This window comes from Cucumis melo, chromosome 1 (assembly GCF_025177605.1).
Source record: "Cucumis melo cultivar AY chromosome 1, USDA_Cmelo_AY_1.0, whole genome shotgun sequence".
NCBI lineage: Eukaryota > Viridiplantae > Streptophyta > Magnoliopsida > Cucurbitales > Cucurbitaceae > Cucumis > Cucumis melo.
In genome coordinates, this window is record NC_066857.1 from 19,089,464 (window position 1) to 19,111,031 (window position 21,568).

Sequence of the window (21,568 nt, forward strand, 5' to 3'; positions counted from 1 at the left end):
ATACCGGCATCTCAAGTTTCTTGTACATACTTTTGTCTAAGGAACCTCCGGCGGAACTCGGTGCTATGTCTGTCTCACCAACCTTCCCTTTTCCTTTCAGTCCCGACCCCTCTGAAGCACAAGATTCCTCCCGCAGTTTTGCACGGTTACTTTCTTTAATCTCCTCCGACAGGTTCTCCATGCTCTTAAGTATACTGAGCATCATTTCCTTTAACTCTCTGATCTCTTTCTCATTCAGGTCCAACCTATTTTCCCACTCTTTCTGAGCCATAGCTCGTGTCTTCCCCAGGGTGTTTGTGGCTCTGATACCACTTTGTTAGGACACCTTCCCTGCACTCAGAAAAACCCAATACAATGCAAGAAACAGAGGCAGCACTCTGTGGAACTTTATTTATATAACAGGGAAAGTCACAATAATAATTCCAGCAAACATGAGGGCGATGTTAACAACAAACAACTGATAATGAAAGAACAAGGGAATAAGAAGAAAAGAAAAGAAAACAAGTATAAAAACTCTCCAGCAATTTGAGAAGCTGGTGTCTCCCAAAATGTCCACAGCCGCCTTCCTTTCTACCCATAAAGATGCCCTCTCCAATCCCTAAACATTCCTTAAATAGCCCCTTACCTCCGGTGGGTCCCCCATGCCCCAAATATTCTTATTTGTCTTTTTTTCTTAATTTTTTTCCTGGGCCGGGTTGTCTATGTGGGTATATTTCTTTCTTCCCCTACGCTTGTAAGTATGAACGATTGATGGCCTTACAGGAAATCCCTCACAAAATTCTTCACATCCCTCTCAACCCACACCATCTATTATTTAAAACAAAACCCTATCAAAATTACTAACTAATTATTATTTTGTCCCTTCTAATAAGCCTACTAATATTTGACTAATATTCTGATATATCCCTAACTAGGGGACCTCTCATTCAAGCCACATTAATCAAAATGTCCCTCAAAATACCCGTTAAGGTAGTGCGCTGTATATATTATACTGGAGGCTTTTGGGTGGTCTTTTCCTTCCCCCAATAATAGTTTTAACAGTTTTTCCCTGATTATGGTTGGGCATCCTTTTGTTGGTTCTAAGAAGACTATGATTGCCTCTTGCGCGATCGTATTTTTGGAACCTTTGGGGTGAGTGCAATGGTCTGCTTTTAAGAGATTGCTTTTCATCTTTTGATTGTCTCAAGGAATTAGTGTTCTCTACCAATCAAAGCCACATTTTCCAGCAAATATGATCAAAGCCACAATTTCCTATCTTGTCGCGCTGAGTGGTTTTGTTTGATTCGATCTTCAGAACAGTCAAACACTTGGTTGGTAATGACAATTCTATGAGTAAAGAATATCTACCAGAAGAAATATGGAGAGAAGTAACCAACCCAAGATCATGCTTGGTAGTGGAGCCAATTTTAGCTACAATTAGTTTCCTCAAAAAATAAAAAAAAAATGGTGGGCTTTTTTAGTTATACTTGTAGAAACATATTGATTATCATAATTCATTTGATCCAAAAATTTCATAGCAAATTCATTGTGTACGCAGTGATTATATTTATTTTCCACCTGGTTGGACATAATGTATCTTCGAACTGCTCTTTGCATTCTATCTTTATTTATATTGATAATTTAGTTGTTTCTGATTTAGTGCTTAACAATCCTGTAACGTGGTATTTTCAGAATGGTTCATTTCTAGCCTTATTGCCAGTTGTAAGGCAGCATATTATTGATGGTTTCACTCCCAAGGCTCTTGACTTATTTAGAAGAGAATTTGATTTCTTTGACAAAGTTACATCTATATCTGGTGTTCTTTTTCCACTTCCCAAGGATGAACGTCGAGCTGGCATCAGGAGGTGTGTTTTCGACTGTCTTTTTTGGGGCTAACCTTTCCTACATTGCTTATTAACTGAAAAAGATGCTAAAACCATTTTCCCAGGGAGTTGGAGAAAATTGAAATGGATGGTGAAGACCTATATCTACCAACTGCCACAAACAAGCTTGTCCGTGGTATTCAAGTAGACAGTGGAATACCCTTGCAGTCAGCTGCAAAAGTTCCTATCATGGTTACATTCAACGTGGTTGATCGGGATGGGGACCCAAATAATATAAAACCACAAGCTTGCATTTTCAAGGTGAGTTAACAACAAAGTTCCGCATCCTTCCAATATAAAACTTTGCTTGTCAACTACATTTGTTCTCTTTTCTTTCTTCATTTTTTTCATTTTTTTCATTATTTTATTTTAATTACAAGCTGAAGGTTTCCTAATTCAAGGTTCAGAAATTAATCAATCGCTTATAGCAGCTTCTTTGCTTTTTTCTATGTTAGCATGCTGATAGCCATCATATAATAATATCCTGAGGTCCCTGACAAATGTTTAGATTTGGAATAAAATTCGTTACATTTACAAAGGAGCATGTGCATACCCTAAGTTTTTCTGGGGTTTTACATTTGCCGACCTTGGAGGATTTCTATGTTGGATAGTAGTGAACTGATTCAATGTGCCACAGATGTTCAGAAAAAACTCTGATATGCTTGGATATTAACAAGGTGCATTTTTGTTTTTATTGTGTTGAGCTTCAGAGAAACAATTGTGGTACTCAAGCCTGAGTTGAATTGTATGACATATACATCCTGAATTTGTTATTTTTTTATTTATAAGAAACGATTTCATAGATATATGAAATAGAAAGAGGGGCAGAGGCCCAAGACCAAAGGAGTTACATAAGATTTCTCCAATTGGTTTGAAGGGAGGAAAGATCATAAGATTGGAAAAGAGAATTGCTTTTACACAAGCTCATAGCGTGATAAATAACAAGTTCAAAGAAACAATTAAAGGAGCTTTCCTTTTCAGTGAAAAGCCGCTTGGTTCTTTCCTTCCAAATAATCCGTAGAAAGTACATGCTAATGCTGGTGGTTTGCTTTATTTTTTCTTTATTTAAGGTTGGAGATGACTGCCGACAAGATGTTCTTGCTCTGCAAGTGATATCACTTCTTAGGGACATCTTTCAAGCCGTTGGGCTTAATCTCTATTTGTTTCCATATGGTGTCCTCCCTACTGGCCCCGGCAGAGGCATAATCGAGGTAACTTTTGAAAACTATATGATTAGTCATGCTTTTCTCGGTGGGTATCTGCGCTAAGTATCTGTGCTGTCAGTCAATTTAATTACTTCTTTTTCATAGAATTTTATGTTTATGTTTGCAATGGATAAATGTGAAGTGATGAATGACTTACATCAGTGAAAAGAATATTCAACTTTTCAGTTGAAAGCATTTTCAAGTTTATAAATCAATTTCGAAGTACCATTTGCGACTATTAGAGATAATTCCATGATATTTTTCTTTACTTCTTTTCTTTACTTAATATTTCCTATTAAAATAATGACTCGAAAGTGCAAGCTTACGAAACCTTAAGCTAAGTTATTAATTTTATATCCTGCTCTTTAACTACTCGTATTCTATGTTTGTTTGCACTTGAGATCTTGTTGATTATTTCTCACCTAATGACTGACGATTCTCAGGTCGTTCCTAATACACGAAGCAGAAGTCAGATGGGTGAAACCACTGATGGGGGATTGTATGAGATCTTTCAACAGGACTATGGGCCGGTGGGTTCTCCTAATTTCGAAGCAGCCCGTGAGAACTTCATCGTTAGTAGTGCAGGTTATGCCGTTGCCAGTCTGTTGCTTCAACCAAAGGATAGACACAATGGCAATCTTCTATTCGACAAGTATGCTCTTGCTCACCCAAATGTTACTTTCAACCTCAAAACTATTATTAATATAAATGAAAAGAGACTACTGTGCTAAATACAAGATCTTTTAATAGAATACAAAAATAAGAGAATCACAACTGACGTTGAACGCAAGCCAAAAAGATGGAAAACTTCAACTAGGAAGCACAAAAAACACAGTGAGAAAGTCCCATAAGAAATTAAGAGACAAACCTAACCAAAAGGTCCAAAACAAACCATACCAAGCAAAGAGAAACACCAAACCAAAAAACTGATAAGATTATTGCATCACAAAATACCAAAAGAATTTTGAAGGATCCCTTGTGAGAGGGAAATGAGACGCAAGACCAATGGGGTTCTTTAAAATCTTTAATAGAAAAAACATATTGAATAATCTGTTTATATTTAAGAGGGCTAATTTTATAGTAATCTCTACGCAATATAGAATTGTTTCTATCTCTTCGAGAAATTATTAGCTTGTTATTCAAATATTTTGAGTGTTGACACGCGTATGTGGATGCAGTGTCGGAAGGCTCGTCCATATTGATTTTGGTTTCATACTGGAGACATCACCGGGAGGAAATATGCGCTTTGAGAGTGCTCACTTCAAGCTAAGCCATGAGATGACACAACTTCTTGACCCCTCTGGGGTGATGAAGAGTGAGACGTGGAACTTGTTTGTAAGGTAAAAAAGGTTTCTTCCTCTACCTTGTACTTATACACTCATCTCGGAGATTGATTGTGTTACCTTGGGTGCTTGTCCACAGCTTGTGTGTAAAGGGGTACCTCGCTGCTCGCCGTCATATGGACGGGATTATCAACACCGTATTACTAATGCTAGATAGTGGATTACCATGCTTCAGTCGTGGTGATCCAATTGGAAATCTTCGAAAGAGATTTCATCCCGAAATGAATGACCGTGAAGCAGCCAATTTCATGATCCGAGTCTGTACCGATGCATATAACAAATGGACAACTGCAGGCTATGATTTGATACAATACTTGCAGCAAGGCATTGAGAAGTAGGTTTTTTTTTTGTTTTTTTTTTTTTAAATGTATAGTTTCTACTTCCTCCTATTTTATTAATTATTGAGTGAGTTTTCTCGACTGTATAAACGGCTAAACTATAAATTAAATGGATGCGGTTTCAATTGGGTTGAGTAATCATTTTGTATATTCTTCATTGTTTATCGAATTGAACGTTGAACGGATTATAATATCTGTAGAAGGCCTTTTCTGTTGACTCTACTTTCTCAAGATATTTGATAGTCCCTAATACGACAGTTTATTTTCACGTTCTATTATTTTACGTTGACACTACCATGGCCTTTATTTCCTCTCGTAACCTTTTTATCTCAATGGGGAACTTTTGTACAATATTTTTCTTTCTAGTTTCCATATCACAAAACATGTGCTAATTAACCTTGAGACTAGAGCTTCAAATCTCACTAAAAAATGAATAATTGCATTTGGCTTCATCACAACTACATGCAAACAAAAAATTCTTTTCATGAATCGAAATATTTGTTGGAAAATCTGCTGCCCGTCAGCATCAGTCTATTGGTTTGACAAAGAGGTTTGAAGGATAAAATAGGAAGGGGGCAAAGCTATCTTCAGATATGACAAAATGATAAAATGGAAACTGTTTGTTATTTTCTTACATCTTGACTCAGACAATAGGGTCTCATCAAAATCAAATCAATGGATTTAAGCCACTCAATTCAAAAGGAAGATATCATTATTTATACATATATACATATATAGTAATAGTAAGACCAAGGTAACTTAGTATTGACCATTCATATAAATAATGTGAACTGAAACGTTTAAATATGTAACAATTTACGGTGGGTTTCTCAGATTAACCCAAATGGTATTACAGTTGCATCACATTAGTGGTGGCCTTCTAAGACAAATTGTTTCCATGCTAACACACTTCAACCATTAGATTTTAGCGTTTTATGATTACATTAATGATCACTCTTATATCCAAACAAATTAACGATTGTTATTAGAAAGTTTAACAAAACTGAAAGCTAAAAAAAATCTCGTTCATAGCATAATGAACCAAAATATTTTATATCTATAAATTTTTATGAACACTTATAGTAGCATAGATATATAAGACAATTATTTTGTGTCGAAGATTAGGAGCTTGACGGATTATGTGCTCATGGCTTCATATATTTGTTTCAGTTAATGGAGTGGCATTGCAAGAGCTGCTATGCTATTTCTTTCAGTGGTTGAGAGAGTTGTTTGTTACCCTTCTCCTAGCTTTGTTGGTGGGAGGATTCTGTTGTGGTTCCGAGTTGGTTAACCTCCATTCTCATATACGACGTCGTTTCATATTTGGTTCCTATTGTTGTTTGCTTTTCTAAAATCAAAAATAAAAATAGAACTCTTGTAGAGCCATAGAAACCAACTCTAGGATATGAAGTACATAATCACATCCATCTAATTTGGGAAAATATCACTTTTCAACTTCTTTTAAATTCTTTCATTATCTTTCAAAAGAAAAAAATATATCTTCTTTCCCTTCCATTTTAAATATCAATGTCAATGTTGATGTTTCCATTTATGAAAATGTCCTCATGTCGATGTTTCCATTTGTGAAAATGTCCTAAGAACTATCAACAATTAAATATCGACATTGATGTATATTTTTAAAAGATATATAAATATACAACTATTGGGTAAATTATATTGTTTGGTCCTTAATAATAATCAAAATTGAATAATCAAGTTCTCAATATTCAGAAAAGACTTGATTTGAAATGGTAATATAGATTAAGTCATCTATCTAATTATGCGAGTGTATTTGAGCTAATCAATAAAATTTAATATAAGTGCTTTTTTTTAGTAAAAAATATAGCATTTTTAAATATAACATAATAAAAAAAATATTTACAAAATATAACAAAATTTGGATGAGAATTTGAAATTTTGATATCTTTATAAATATAATTTCTCTAAAAAAAATAGGTTAAACTACAAAGTTAGTATTGGTTTTATGTGAGCCCTATCGTTTATTTTGATATTTGTTTGAGTCTGTGTGATTTGTTTGTTATGTATGTTATTCATAAATGCAAATCCAAATCAACAAAATGCTTTTTACCTTGGAGCTATTCATCCTATACCTTAGCTAATGTAATGTTATTCAAATTGATATGAATATGATCACTATGAATAACGAAGAAAATTACATAAATATTAGGTTACACAGACTGTACGGATTTAGGGTAATTCAGGCGGTAGAGATATATTCTATATTTTCAATTATTTGAATTTGGTTGGAACATTTACGTCTTCGCACCAAATTTGTTGGTCAAATTATTGATATGCAATTCGAAATAAATTTTAAAACATCTATCGAATTGAAAGAATGAGAAAGAGACCTCATGATTACCTAAGATGAAGACAAACAAAAACACAACCCAAAAGATTTATAATAGAAGACAATGAGAATATAACTTAACTCACTCAAAAGACTCTTAAAACACACCTCAAGGAATTAAATTTCAAGGGGAAGAGCCCAAGTTAGTGAAAGTCGACCTCTCAAGCAACTTTAGAAGAACAAAAATATCAGAACTCTAGGAAACTGAATAGGTAGATAAATGATATGTGGTGTAAGCAAAGTAGCAATATGGACCCAAATTAAAGTTCATGCTCCCTTCAAATATGGTGGATATAACAACACCTCAACCATATATTTACACCTTTCATATCTTTGCACTTAAATGAGTTTTGTCCCCCACCTAAGAGAACTTACAGGAGCATCCACCCCACAAGAGTACACCCTATGAACACTATTTTATCTTCTATTATCTATTAGGGTTCTATTTCTCTTAATCTCTTGAATTTGAATCTTCATCTTTACATTTGTTATACTAAGAAAAACGGTAAATGACAATTTGATCTATGTACTTTGAGAGTTATTGAGAGGAAAAGAGCAATAGGTAAAAATTTGAATATGTTATTTTGTAGGTGTCTCCTGTCATCCATATTTGATATTTTGCAAATATGGTATATATATAATTATATATATATGGATTTTTAGTTATTTATTCCCAGAGAGAAAAACATAGAGATAGAGAAAGGCAGCGACAGGACGTGAGGCAAGGCGGAGTGGTGAGCGAAGACATATGGTGGGGTAGTTGGCAAGAGAGAGAGAGAGAGAGGCGGCCGACAACTGAACGTACAATAGTTGACAGAGGTAAGCAATGGTAAATATATTGACTAAATCAAGTGCATTATTATCAAACAAGTACATCATTATCAAGAATATCAGTTAAGTACATTATTATCGAATATATCACAATTTGTATCCTGATATCGTGTATATCAATTATGCATGAAGACGTTTGCAACATTATATTTAAGCTTTACTTTTGTCATTAGGAAAACATGTAGACCATGGACTTAATTAATGTACTTTATTTTACCTTTTACCAAGTGCACTTAGTGAAACACATTTTTTAAGAAATAGTAAAATACAATTATAAGTGGGATTTTTCCAAAAATATAACAAATCAGTTAAATATTTTCACTCTATACAACAATTTTCGAAAACATCCCACACGCCTATAATGAAAAATACAAAAAATACTAGAGTCAACACGCGATTAATCGGCTACACATGCACGTAAGTAATTTTCTTCTAAACGATTGTGTACTACAGTCTAAATAAATTGCCTATGATTGTTTAGTTCATGATCATGAAAATGTAGTTCTTTTTAACGATGAAAAAAATACTTCAATTTTAAACGATCGTGTTGGCCATGCTAAACGATCGTGTTGACTGTGGTTTAGGGTTTAGGGTTTTGCCACACGATTGTATAGTATTTTTAAACGATGAAGAAGTGCTTCAAATCTAAACAGTCATGTTGACAATGGTAAACAATCGTTTTAGGTTATGTCAAAATGATATTGATATTCTCGAATATGAGGAAGATTAAGTAGCTTTAAAGAATCTTATCGAAAACGGAGAAAATGAAATATGAGATTTAAACAGAAGAATAAATGATTTAAAAATAGAAGAAAATTTGGAAGAGGAGATGAAGAAATTTGAGAAAAGAAGATAATAAAACGCAAAGAAGAAGAAGAAAAAAGTGTCCGCAACATTTAACGACAAATTTGAAAATTATGAAAATATTGTACCAATTTAATAGATTTTTGCATTTTTGTTATCCGAGCCATAAATATTTTTGTGTTTTATTACCTTTATAAAAATTAACCATCATAACTTCTATTGCTAGTTTATTATTAGTTAATTTTAAAACATTTTATTAATCCTATTCATATACTATATATTCCATTTGCATGAAAATTATTACAATCAAAATTGAGTTTGTTGAAACTATACATACTAAAATCAGTCATTAAATCTTGTTGAGAGAAAAAAAATCAGAAATTAAATGGTAAGACATTAGAAGAAATTACAAATCCTAAATAAAAAATTATAAAATATAGTATTTTAACATAGAAAAAAGAGGAAAAAAACCTTTATATTATATCACCCAAAAGTAGCAACAATAATAATCAAATATGGACCCTGGAATTCATATATATTAGATGTCAGTTATTGAATCCCCAACTCCAACTCCAACTCCAACTCCAACTCCAACTCCACCACTAATTTGTCTCCGGCGGAACAAAGTACCCCACCCACCACCACTCGGTAATACTAATTATTCCATTGTATAGGGATATATTATTATTATTATATTATAAAAAAAGCATTAAATAATAATTCTTTTTAAATCAATAGAAAGAAATTAAATTGATGAAAATATAAGAAGATATGGATTATTACTCATGTGAATCAAAAGTTACAAAGTCTTGTAGAAATTACAAAATCCAAACAAAACATAATCTTAAAATTGATGAAGCTATAAAGTTGGACCACTCTCTCTATCTTCTTTTCTAACCTAATCAAAGAGTTTAAGGTGTGTTTGGGGGAAGGGTTGATTTAGGAAAGGGTTAGTGTTATGATAAAACTAGTGTTATGCTAAACCTAGTTTTATCATAACCCTTGTTTGGGGGAAGAGTTTAGAAATGTAGTTTTATGATAATATGTGTTTGGGAAAGGGTTAGGTGGGAAGAGTTAATGGGGATTTTATGATAAAATGTGTTTGGAGGAAGGGTTAGGTGGGAAGAGTTAATGAGCATTTTATGATAAAATTTATTTGGGGAAAGTGTTATATGGGTTGAGTTAATAATTTTTTTTATTTAGTATAATATTTTTTAAATTAGATTGTAAATATGATAAAAAAAATTTTATTGCATAGTTTTTTACGAAAGCGTCGAACCCGTCTTATTGCAAATAATTTATTGTATGTGTAATGTTATTAAATTAGTACAGACAGTTGTCCAATTTCAAATTAATTTCTGAACATATTGTGAAAATTTTATTAAAATTCATTTTTTAGAAAGACAAATTAATTATTTCGTATTTGTAATCGACGATAGCGATGTCCCCCTATTTTGAACATATATAAATAGTCGTTATAACGCTTTGGTGAAATTGTGACTATTTTCCTTAATTTTAAATAAACGTTATGAAGGAAAAAAAAGTCCTTTACAATAGCAAATGCATAAACAGTCAACTTCATACAGAAAAAAAAAAGGTAAACAAATAAGAAGCAACCCAGGTCGGTACAAACATAAACATTTCGTGATGTCTCGTAGGAGGACTCTACAAAATCCATCCCTCTCATCCTCAAGCATGAGTACGAAACTCTGAAGGTCGTCCATACGAGACAGAAGATGCCTTTGCAATAGCGTCCTATCCAAACTCGTTAGTTTTGACATCTCACGCAATATGCGAAAGAATTCCATGCGCACATGGTTGTCATTTGCATGGACGCGTGCAAGCCACTCCGCAATCATCCTGAGTTGCTCGTTTGTTTGGTTGAGCGCCAGATGTATGCCTTTAACATCCAAGTCTCACTGACTGCCCCTCTTCCTCTTGGATCCACTCGATCCGGTCCTACCCTCTGAAGGGCGAGAAGGTCGGGATGCACGTACATCATCCTGCGAGAGGTCAATCTTCTGGCTGTACATGGGGGAACTCCTTGTTTCCATCTCCCATATCAAATCTGTCATACCCGCCAGGCTCGTTAGACCGCATGTCGGCGAATGTCTCAACGAACCGACCCCTCGCCCTATTGCGACCGAACACATATGTAAGTTCGCTGTAATACGGAAACGGTTTGTTTAGGAGTTCCTTCGCTGCAAGATGCGACTGCAGGGAAAAAAAGATCACGTATGAGTACTGATTGAAAAATTGTTAAGTAAATGTACATTGTGAACGTTGTGTGACATTTATATTATTTTCCTTACCCTAACCCAATTATCAAATAATAATTCTTTCTCTGCAATGGTACATTTCTCTTCATCATTCCACCCAAAGCCACTGCACTTTGGCCCCGGCATTTTGGCGATGACCTGGAATGTTCGCTTCAGTATCTTAATTCTACAATCAATTACAGTCGTTGCTCGGACCTAACATCCAAGTAGTTTCTCCACATCATGCGTACCAACTGGGCGAGGTAACCTGGGCGGAACGTACCATTATCCGATTTCCATCCCCCCATTGACACCAACTCCATTAAACACTCCACAAGAGTGCCCTCCTCCTCCTTCGTCCAGTCATGTCTCGGGGCACGGTTTGAGGTTGACATACTGAGAATGACAAATTACAAAAAATACATGGAGTACGTTAGTAATTTCACAATTTCACATTTAACAGTTCAAAACAAAAGGCACGCGTACATTTCATATGCAACAATACATTTTACAGGTAATAGAAATTTGCATACAATCGATGACTTGTAATGTAAAATTGTCTTATCTAAGCATTACGCAATTGCCAATCAGTGAACATCGATTCGACTAGTTCGTCGCGCCACTGAGACCACTCGTTTGTCGTCTCAATATACTGAATGTCTTCTGAAGCGGTGGTCGTCGCGTACATGGAGTCTCCCTCGTCCCCATCGTCAACGTCGTCGCAATATGTCATTTCTCTGTTGATCAAATTGTGGAGCAAGAAACATGCTAGTATGGTGCGACATTGGACTTGCAAGGGATAGTAGGGACTTCCCACGAAGAATGGCCCAACGACCCTTAAGAACACCGAAGGCGCGCTCAATGACATTCCTTGTCGAGGAGTGCTTCATGTTAAAGTACTCCTTAGCATTTGTTGGCGCATTTCCTCCACCAGTCACTCTTGCAAATGGTATCGCTGGCCTCTATACGTGACCAGAAACCCTCGGCGTTTTGATAACCCCCATCGTACAGATAATAATATCCTGTTATTAAAATACTCGTTTAAGCGCTTCGAATAGTTAAGTAGAAAGCGACGTTGTTTTATTATAAATAAGATATACCCTTTGGCACTTGTAGTCCATTTTCTCGTGACAGGGCATCACGTAGAATCCGCGAGTCTGCCGCCGATCCTTCCCAACCGGCGAGGACATAAACGAAATCCCCTTTCGTGTCGCACACGCCTAGTACGTTTGTGGCAATTTTCCCCTTACGCGTTCTGAATGTAGGCCGATCTGTTGCGGGGACGTTCACCTTTATGTACGTCCCGTCTAACGCGCCAAGGCAATTCTGCAAGTTGTAATAAACACGCTGATATAAGTGCCATGTACATTAAGGTCAAATACATTAAACTTGTACCATGCCCACCTCGAAACACTTCCAACGTTGATCATTACAGTTGTTTGTCACCGGAACAGGTCGCTTTATTAACTCCTCGTATAGTCGGACGACAGCTAATAGTACAAGGTTAAAATGTAGCGATACTGTCTCACCGGACCGTACAAATTCCCTTTGAATTACGCGGTTCTTCACGTCATGGGCAAGGACGTGCAAGAACATTGCTACCATTTCCTCGACATCGACAATCTCGATAGATGAAAGACTAGATACAGTCCGAAGTAAATGACATAGAATTGCGAATGTTCGCCTGTCCATTCACGTGCTTTGGCGACACACAAGATCTGACTCGTGTATCATGCGAAAGTACGCAAGCTGCCTTATTCTATGGCGTGTATCGGACGGTGTATATGTGATACGCTTATTGTCGTTCATTAGTAGCTCCAACATTAGTAAGATCTGACGTTGGGCCAGCGTGAACACAGTTGGGATACCGAGGAGTGTTTGTTGGTCCATTACAAACTATGTAAAGTTTATTAAAAATATGTACTAAGTGAATTAGTACAATATCCATATACATTGAGAAAAATTCGTAATTAAAGCTTATTACGCACTTACTAATACCCTTAACTTAGTAATTTGCTAAACCCCCCTATTTAATATGCGATACATGTCATGTAAGAAGCTTATTAGAACATCATTCTCTCACCTATACTTTATGCCCAATTAGTTCTTAAATTTTACCTACGAAACTTAATCATAACTATTATTTTCATGTATAAAAACTTAATGGAAGAAATATGTACTATTTTTTCTTTAGTAACAAATGGAAGAAGTAAGGACAAAGACAATATTAATTGGTATAATATTATTTCTTTTATAAAGTTTTTCAAATTTTAATAATATATTTTGTTAGATTTGCATTTTTTTAAGAAATGGTTATGTAGTCTCATTATTAGTTCGTTTTCGACTCTCTATCTCATTAATATCAATTTTTCTTAAACTAGGTTTACGGTTTTCTTTTTGACAAAATGATTTGGTAGACTTGACAAAAAAATATAAAGTAAGAAAAGAGAAATAAAACTTTGAATACTTTTTTCATAAAAAAATTGTAAACTTGTAGAATTGCTTTATTTGTCTTACTTACAACGATTTTTCAAACTTTGAAAACTTTTTTCATTAAAAAATTGTGAACTTAGAAAAATTGGTATGTTAATTTTGTTAGGTTATTTGCTTTATTTCTGTTCGTTATAAACATTGGTAAGAAAATCGGGTTTAAAGGATGTTTGTTGAACGTGAAACCTAATTTCAACAAAAATCCAAAACATACAATGGAAAGAAAAATAATATTATTCAATGTATATAAATGAAATGTCCATCAAAATAAATTATTACAAAAGAAATAGTCATAAGCTATCAAAATACATACATACATAATTTATAATGTACTTAAATGAAAAAATTGAACATGGAAGTTTAATGTACATATGCGTAACCCATAATACCTCTTGTAAGTGTGGGATAACAGGGAACGTTCTGAAAAAAAAAATGAACAAGTTAGTACACGTTTTTGAAATGCAACCTAATTGGAAAAAGAAAAGAAAGAAGTGCATACCTTGTATTGAGAACCATTGACCCGATATTGAAACCATAAAAAAAACCATTCAAAACAAAAAATAAAATTTGAAAACAAATGTTAAGTTGCCTCAGAGTATAGAAATCGGTTCAATAACTTGAACCAGATTTCATCGTGTTTCAAACATCAATTAAGAGGGATAAAAAACAAACAACAAATGCAGAAACACATGTAAAAAAATAGGCAGAAAGTAGGTGATAAACATCACACCAACATACGGGCAAAAATAGGGAAGAAACGGTGAGAGAACAATGCAGAAACTGAGAGAGAAGAAGACATCCAAACATAGGCATACAAACCATGAGAGAATAAGACATAGAAACATAGTGGACATACAAAAGATGGCAGAAATAGTGAGAGAACAATGCAGAAACAGAGAGAGAAGAAGGCATACAAACTGTGAGAGAATAAGACATAGAAACATAGTGAACATACAAAAGATGGTAGAAACAGTGAGAGAAAACAATGCAGAAACAGAGAGAGAAGAAGGCATACAAACATAGGCATACAAACATAGTGGACATACAAAAGAAGAAGAATATGAAGGATAGAGCCATTTACCTACGATTGAAGAAGAAGAATATGAAGGACAGACCCAAGCAATAAGAAATGGAAGTGGTAAATGATAAGTAGAAAACAAGTTTATATAGAGAGGATATGGGGATTAAATATGAAAATAAATGACCCAACCAAAAAAAGGCAAGTGGAATCTCTGCAAAAGTAGGCTAGAAGGTAAGTCAAACAATAGTCAAAAGTAGATTTACCAAGCTATTCTGCAACCAAGTACACATTAGAAGATAAAGACAAACCATTGAAGAGACAAAACAAAAATGAATAGATTTTTCCAAAATCTATATATGTATGGAATGAAGGACAGAAACAAATTGAAGGGCAAAAAAGTAAACCAAACTAAAGGCAGGGCAGAAACAATTTGAAGGGCAAGAAAGTAAACCAAACTAAACACAGGGCAGAAACAATTTGAAGGGCAACAAATTAAACCAAACTAAACCGACACAATGAAAACCTAACCAACAAGTAAACCAAAGTAAACTAAAAAGTAAGCAAATAACACATAATGGAAGGCAAACAAAATTTTGTACAACATAAAGGAAGAAGACAGAATGCAACATATATTAGAAGAAGACAGAATGCAAGATATATTCGAAGAAGACATAATGCAACATATATTGGAAGAAGACAGAATGCGAGATATATTGGAAGTTGACAGTATGCAACATATATTGGAATAAGACAGAATGCAAAATATATTGGCAAGAAGACAAAATGCAATCTCAACATACATTACATAAATCAGAAGAGATATTCCTAATCAGGGTACATACACATATGGAAAACAAAAATGGTAAGAAAATAAGTTTGTCTAAAAAGATTAAACTCATCATCGACTATGGAATTGGATTGAAAAAGAGTCCAATACCTCCCTACCAAGCTCGATCGGCAACCATTGACAGACAAGGGATGAAGTTTCTGTCTTATCAGATTAAGAACAATGAAATGTCAAGCCAAACACCCAGCTGCAACAATGGAACCTCGAGCGGCAAGGATTTTGCAATTAGGATCGCCTTTAATAAAACGAATTTGGAGGCAAAACAATAATCGAAAGGTTATCGTGTTTGGAGCCAACACCGTGGAAGGGTCGGCTTCAACAAACATGACGGGTCTTTTCACGAGTGAGAGAGACGGATGAGAGAGATGTAGATAGAGATTCGGCTAAACGAATCGTCCCCAATCGGCCAAACCCTAACGCCAAAATCCATTTGCAGAAACAAGGATTGAGGAAGAACAGAGAACCAAATAAGGAGAAAAAATGATTCAACGATTCAACGGAATAGAGAAAACATGCAACGAAATAGACGGATTGAACGAACACGCAACCATTTTTTGCATGAAGACGGATTGAGGAAAAACACACAACGAAACAACGATTCAACCATTTCTTGAGGAAGAACACAAAACAAAATAGGGACAACACATCGAAAGAGGGAGAGCATACCGAAAGAGGAAGAACACACCAAAAGAGAAAGAACACAAAACGAAAGAGGGAGATTTGAGGGGATTTGATGAGGGAGAATTACGAAGGAAGGGGAAAAGGGTTTTGAACGAACATGGATTGAGGGGGAAAGGGTTTCGCACGAACACGGATTGAGGGGGAAAGGGTTTCGAACGAACACTGATTGAGGGGAAATGGTAAACACGGATTGAAGGTGAAGAGGTGGGGAGAGTTTCGACCGTTTGCGGGAGATTGAATCCGTGTTAAGGAAACTAGGGTTTCCTTAATACTCGGCCCAAACGGGGGTTAAGGTATGTCCAAGCCCACAATGCCAATCCTAACCCCAAAGAGCCCTTTATTGTTTATATTTGTGGATGAACCAGGGATTTAACATATATGAACCAAGATCCAAATATATAATCATTCATGTTTCATTTTTATATTACTTTCGTATTACGAAGTATTTGAAATCCATTTATTTATAAAAGTTTAAAAATTTAATTGATATAATTAAACACAGTACATAAAATATTATACAGATTGAAAGTAACAAAAGATGTAAATACACTTAGCAAAAGTTTAGAATTTAAATAGGATTGTTTTAGAATTTAAATTAATATAATTTATATTAATAACAATTTCTTTAACCCACATAATTGATGATTTGGTATCTTAGATACAAAATAGACAAACTACAAAGTTTGATGATATAGTGTTAGTCACAAACAAACTATAATTTTGATACACACAATTAAAAGTCAAAGTATGTGGAAAATTGAATGCCACAATTAATGCTCTGAGTCTTTCAAATAATACTTTAGATTTTTTTATATACTATACTCTTTTACCTACGCCCTTTCTTTAATTCAATCTTCATGATTGAATTTTGTACCCTTAATTAAGTTTAATTAGGATATCTCTGAGAATGAATTTTGTTTAGCATAAGCAATTGTACTAATAATAGGTGTAGAATAAATTTAAATATCTTGTTACTCTTGAATTAGATTCTAAAAAATAAGCCTAACTTAACGGTAATCTTAATTTTAAATATTAAAATCTAATATATTTATTACAAACATCAAATAAACGCGAATGTAACATTTACAAGTAACAACATGTATGCAGTTCAACAATATTAAAAATTTAGGAATTTGAATTGAGTTGGGTGAACCAGTAATAGGAATCCAACTTAATCCAAAAATGAAAAAACATGTGGAGAAATACAATCCAACCCAACCTTACCTTTAAAACGGAGGTCAGCTGTTGGAATGGGGGGTTTTGGATATATTTAAAAACAAAGCTTAAAAGGAAGGTTGTTAAAAGCCTAAGCATCTGGAGAAGTAGTTTCCAGGTCATCGGAAGTAGGATCATATTTCTTATTATTAGGAGAGAATTTCCAAAGCAAATTACCAAAAAGCTTCTCAACATGCTCCAAATTATGGCCACGTGTCTCCGGAAAGAGGACATAAAAGAAGACCCAACCCACAATCGCAATGCCGGCGTAGAGGAAAAAGGCTCCCCCTATTGTAATCGCACTGTACAAGGACAAGAACGTCATTGACACAATTCCACTCATCACGTTATTCACCACCATCCCCAAGCTCATCCCTTGAGCCCGCAGCCTCAATGGAAATAACTCCGAGCTCACGTAGCACATTGGCCCGATACCCATCGAGAAAAATGCCACGTCCGTTAACACCATCGCAACACATAACCCCACCAACCACGTCCTTTCCTCCTCCGACCCCTCTATAATCGTCAACCCAACCCCCAATGTAATCAAAGATACAGCCATTCCACCCAGGCTCATCAGAATCAACGGCCGCCGTCCCACACGATCGAACAGCACTGTCGCCACCAAGATGAAGGCCGTTTTTACCACCCCTACGGCCACCGTAGCTAGAAGCTTCTGGTCAGAGGATGAGATTCCGGCCTTCTCGAAGATTCTTGGGCTGTATAAAACTGCGGCGTTCGCGCCCGTGGCTTCCTGAAACACATGCACGCCGATGGCGGTTATCAAGATGTGGCGGATGGCCGGCGTTGGGTGAAGGAACTCTTTCCACACGCCGCGCCCATTGCTGATCTGTTTTGGGATTTCAACGACGTCGTCTTCGCAACTCGCTGAAATTCCGACGGAGGTTTTGATGTCGTCGAGGCGTTGAAGAGATTCTTCGATTGAATCTGAGGTTCTGATGAGTACTTGCTTGGCTTCGCCGAGACGGCCTTGCATTACAAGCCACCGTGGGGATTCCGGCATTACAAGAATCACAAGGGCGGCTAAGAACACCGATGGGACAAATCCGATTCCGAGCATAAATCGCCATCCTAATTGAAGGGGAAAGCCGGAGAATGCGTAATTCGCAACGTATCCGAGTAAGATACCGACATTAAGAAACAGCTGTAACAAAGACCCCCCAAAAATTAGTTCAATTCTGCGAGGAAGAACTAATGAAAACCAGATATAAAAAAAAGAGTATTGAGGCCTAATTTCGATAGAAAGATAAATGGAACAGCTGACCTCCGGAAAAGAGGAAAGAAAACCGCGAGCAGATGCGGGAGAAACCTCGGTGGTATAAACAGAGGCAATCAAGGAAGAGTATCCAATACCGATCCCGGCGACGAATCTTCCAGCCATTAGGAGGCCGTAGTTAGGGGCAAAGCCCATGAGAATGGCTCCAAGGAAGAAGAATCCGGCGGAGATAGCCATGGTGTAGCGGCGTCCGAACATATCGGAGGTTTTTCCGGCGGCGGCGGACCCAAAAGTAGCGTAGAAACTGACGATACCGACCAGGATTTCCACTTGGACATCAGAAATCTTGAAATCTTCTTGAATGTAGAGTGTGGCGCCACTCATTACACCGATGTCTGTTTGAATCAAGATTGTTGTTAAGTTGTAAAACGAAAATAGAATTTTAATTTCATCGTATTGCGTATAGTAACGTGTCGTGTGTGGTTCAAAGTTTCAATTTTATAAATAATAAGAAAGAAAGAAAGAAAAATAGAGAATTAAATAACTAAATATCATATAGCTTCCACTAAGAAAAATTTGAAAAGCATTTAACAATTCCATAAATATTAGTCTCCCTAATCTAATAAAGAGAGAGAAAAGGCACTTGGAAAAAGATAATAATAATAATAACAACAGTGGCCAATATTTAAAAAGAGAAAGAAAATGATGAAGGAGTCACCTATCATGGACAGGACACCTATATCGAGAAAAAAAAAAAAGAAAGAAAAAAAGAACATCTAATCTACTTCTTCTTCAAACCCTCTTCTTGATCTTCCCCTTCCTTTTGGTTCTTCTAGTTCTAACAGCCCGCAAGGCATGTTCTCACTACAAAGTGTCAGAAATCATGGAGATGGAGAAGAAGTGAAAGGAAGGAAATGAAATTTCTAACCGTAACCGAGCAAGACGGAAGACATGGAAGCGATGGTTGCACATACATAAGAAAATCTGTTTCTTTTCGGCTTCTCCCCTGATTCAATCAACGGAAAACGGAGGCCGGAAGTCGCAGAATCTTCATCTTTCCCGCCGGCCATAATTTGTTGTACGGACAAGGTTATGAATCTCAAGATGACTTAAAGAGAGAAAGCTGCTGAGGAATCAGGACCTACAAAATATGTTTAACTTAATTGGGGGTTGGTTCATATTTATTTGCCATTGTTTCCTTAAATTACCAATATGCCATTATTTTTTTTATTCCTAAAAAATGAAATCCTATATTGGTACATGGACGAGCAATCACATCGACATTCATCACCTATTTTCGGTAAAAATATGAATTCTAACCTTTTTATTACGTCAAAAATTTCAGTTCCATTGATCATTGATGAGGATTGTTATGTTTAGCTTTAACACGATTCCAACTCTCTATCCTAAGCTCACTTTTAATGTTACTATTATCTTATCAATTTAGGTGAAAAACTCAGTTGCTCAAACATGAATGCAGTAGAAGCGTGCCAATGGATATGACATAATCAAAAGGTTAAAAATCATTTTTGTAGAAGTAGATCATCAATCAGAAATTATACTCCCAAATAAATCATACTTACAAAAACCTTATAAAAAGTTCAATATTTTATTAGATCGAAAATTAAAAGATTAAAAGAAAATTAAAGGTGTTGTGTTTTTCTTTTGATAAGATTAAATAAAAAGTCAACTCTAAAAGTTTGACTAAACTCATAATTTACCTATGCAATTTTCATAAAATTTTTATGTGAACTTTATAAATAGTGTAGAAGTGGAAAATGTTGTTAAATTGCAGTTTGTCATATTTTAAATTCCTTGAGACCACGTATTCAACCATCTAGTCAATTATTTAAAATTAGCTTTAATAGTATCCAAATTTTGTTAATTATCAAAAAATCAAACATTTAATTTCTTTTTAAATAATAAGTTTTTTTTTTTTTTCTGTTTGAAAATGATTCTAAATATAATAATAACAAATTTGTAAGGTCAGATTATCATTATTTTTTTTCTTCTAGTTCTTAATGTCCAATTTTAGTATTATATTTTCAACCGTCCTTAAGAAATTTATCATTGAGTTTTATTTTAAAACAAAATCTATACTTGCCTCTTATTGTCGTAATTAGAGTACTTTTTGTATATTATTCTAGATATTATTCTTATAATAATAGTAACACAAATAAGGAGTTTTTTGATCGGTCAAAAGCTATGGAGTATGGTTATTGGAGATATCACCAAACTTGTCAAACTCACTTCTTCCATGAAAAATACTAGTAAGGACACGCTATTGAGAATGATGATGCAGACACCTCTGATATCACTGTTTAAGAGACTACTGCAGAGGATACCAAATGCATTGAAAGACTTGAGGACTGGAATAGCAAAAATCATCAAATTATCAAATAATCACTTGGTTGGGTACCACTTCTATTCCAGCTATTCATACTCAATTTGATGCATCTGCAAGAGAACTTTGGGATTTTCTATCCACGCAATTTCAGCTTATTGGATTTACTCACTATTATTAATTACAAGAATAATATCCTAAAAAAAAGACTTTAGGGCAATACATCTTTTTTATAAATTGTAAAATTTTTTATCTAAATTTTTTTATGAAGATGATATCTTTAATTACCTCATTTTAACTAGTTTGCAATTATGTGAAAATATGTCTTTTTTAACTTTAGAAGAAAAAAGAAAAAAGAATATTTTAGAAAAAAAGATAGATCATTTGAATAACTTCCGAAAAAAAAAAAAGATAGATGGTAAAAATGTAATAATTATAATTATATCCGTAAACTTTTCATCATTGCATATCACTAATATCGGTTGAACTCAAACAAATACAATAAGTCCGACTGATTATATGTCCCATATTGAAGATTTATATATCATCGATATTAATTGCATAAAAAAGGACAATATTTTGGTTATTAATCCCTTATGGAACACCTATATTAAAAGAGTCAACGTGGCATGAAACAACAAAATAGGATTTTTATTAAAAAATAAACAGGGGCAGAATAGGGAAAAAAAAAGTGACTCATACATTGGCCAATCTAAATTTGAAA

At 34.9% G+C, this 21,568-nt stretch overlaps 2 protein-coding genes across 2 annotated transcripts in view; one reads left to right on the plus strand and one right to left on the minus strand.

Moving 5' to 3' along the window:
* Nucleotides 1–4,970, plus strand: part of LOC103489597 (phosphatidylinositol 4-kinase alpha 1-like) — a 33,262-nt gene extending 28,292 nt beyond the window's left edge. Inside the window, exons 21-26 of the mRNA XM_008448821.3 lie at nt 1,672–1,844; nt 1,928–2,123; nt 2,933–3,073; nt 3,511–3,719; nt 4,246–4,407; nt 4,490–4,970. Of these exons, the coding sequence (XP_008447043.1) occupies nt 1,672–1,844; nt 1,928–2,123; nt 2,933–3,073; nt 3,511–3,719; nt 4,246–4,407; nt 4,490–4,748 (1,140 nt within the window). The 3' untranslated portion in view covers nt 4,749–4,970. The remainder of the gene's footprint in view (nt 1–1,671; nt 1,845–1,927; nt 2,124–2,932; nt 3,074–3,510; nt 3,720–4,245; nt 4,408–4,489) is intronic.
* A 12,101-nt stretch (nt 4,971–17,071) lies between these two features.
* Nucleotides 17,072–19,659, minus strand: LOC103489598 (polyol transporter 5-like). The gene is made up of 3 exons (XM_008448822.3): nt 19,429–19,659; nt 18,549–18,895; nt 17,072–18,428 (listed from the first exon to the last, which is right to left on the minus strand). Exons 1-3 carry the CDS (start codon nt 19,568–19,570, stop codon nt 17,355–17,357), a joined length of 1,563 nt encoding a protein of 520 aa, XP_008447044.1. The 5' UTR covers nt 19,571–19,659; the 3' UTR covers nt 17,072–17,354.
* Between the last annotated feature and the right edge of the window lie 1,909 nt (nt 19,660–21,568).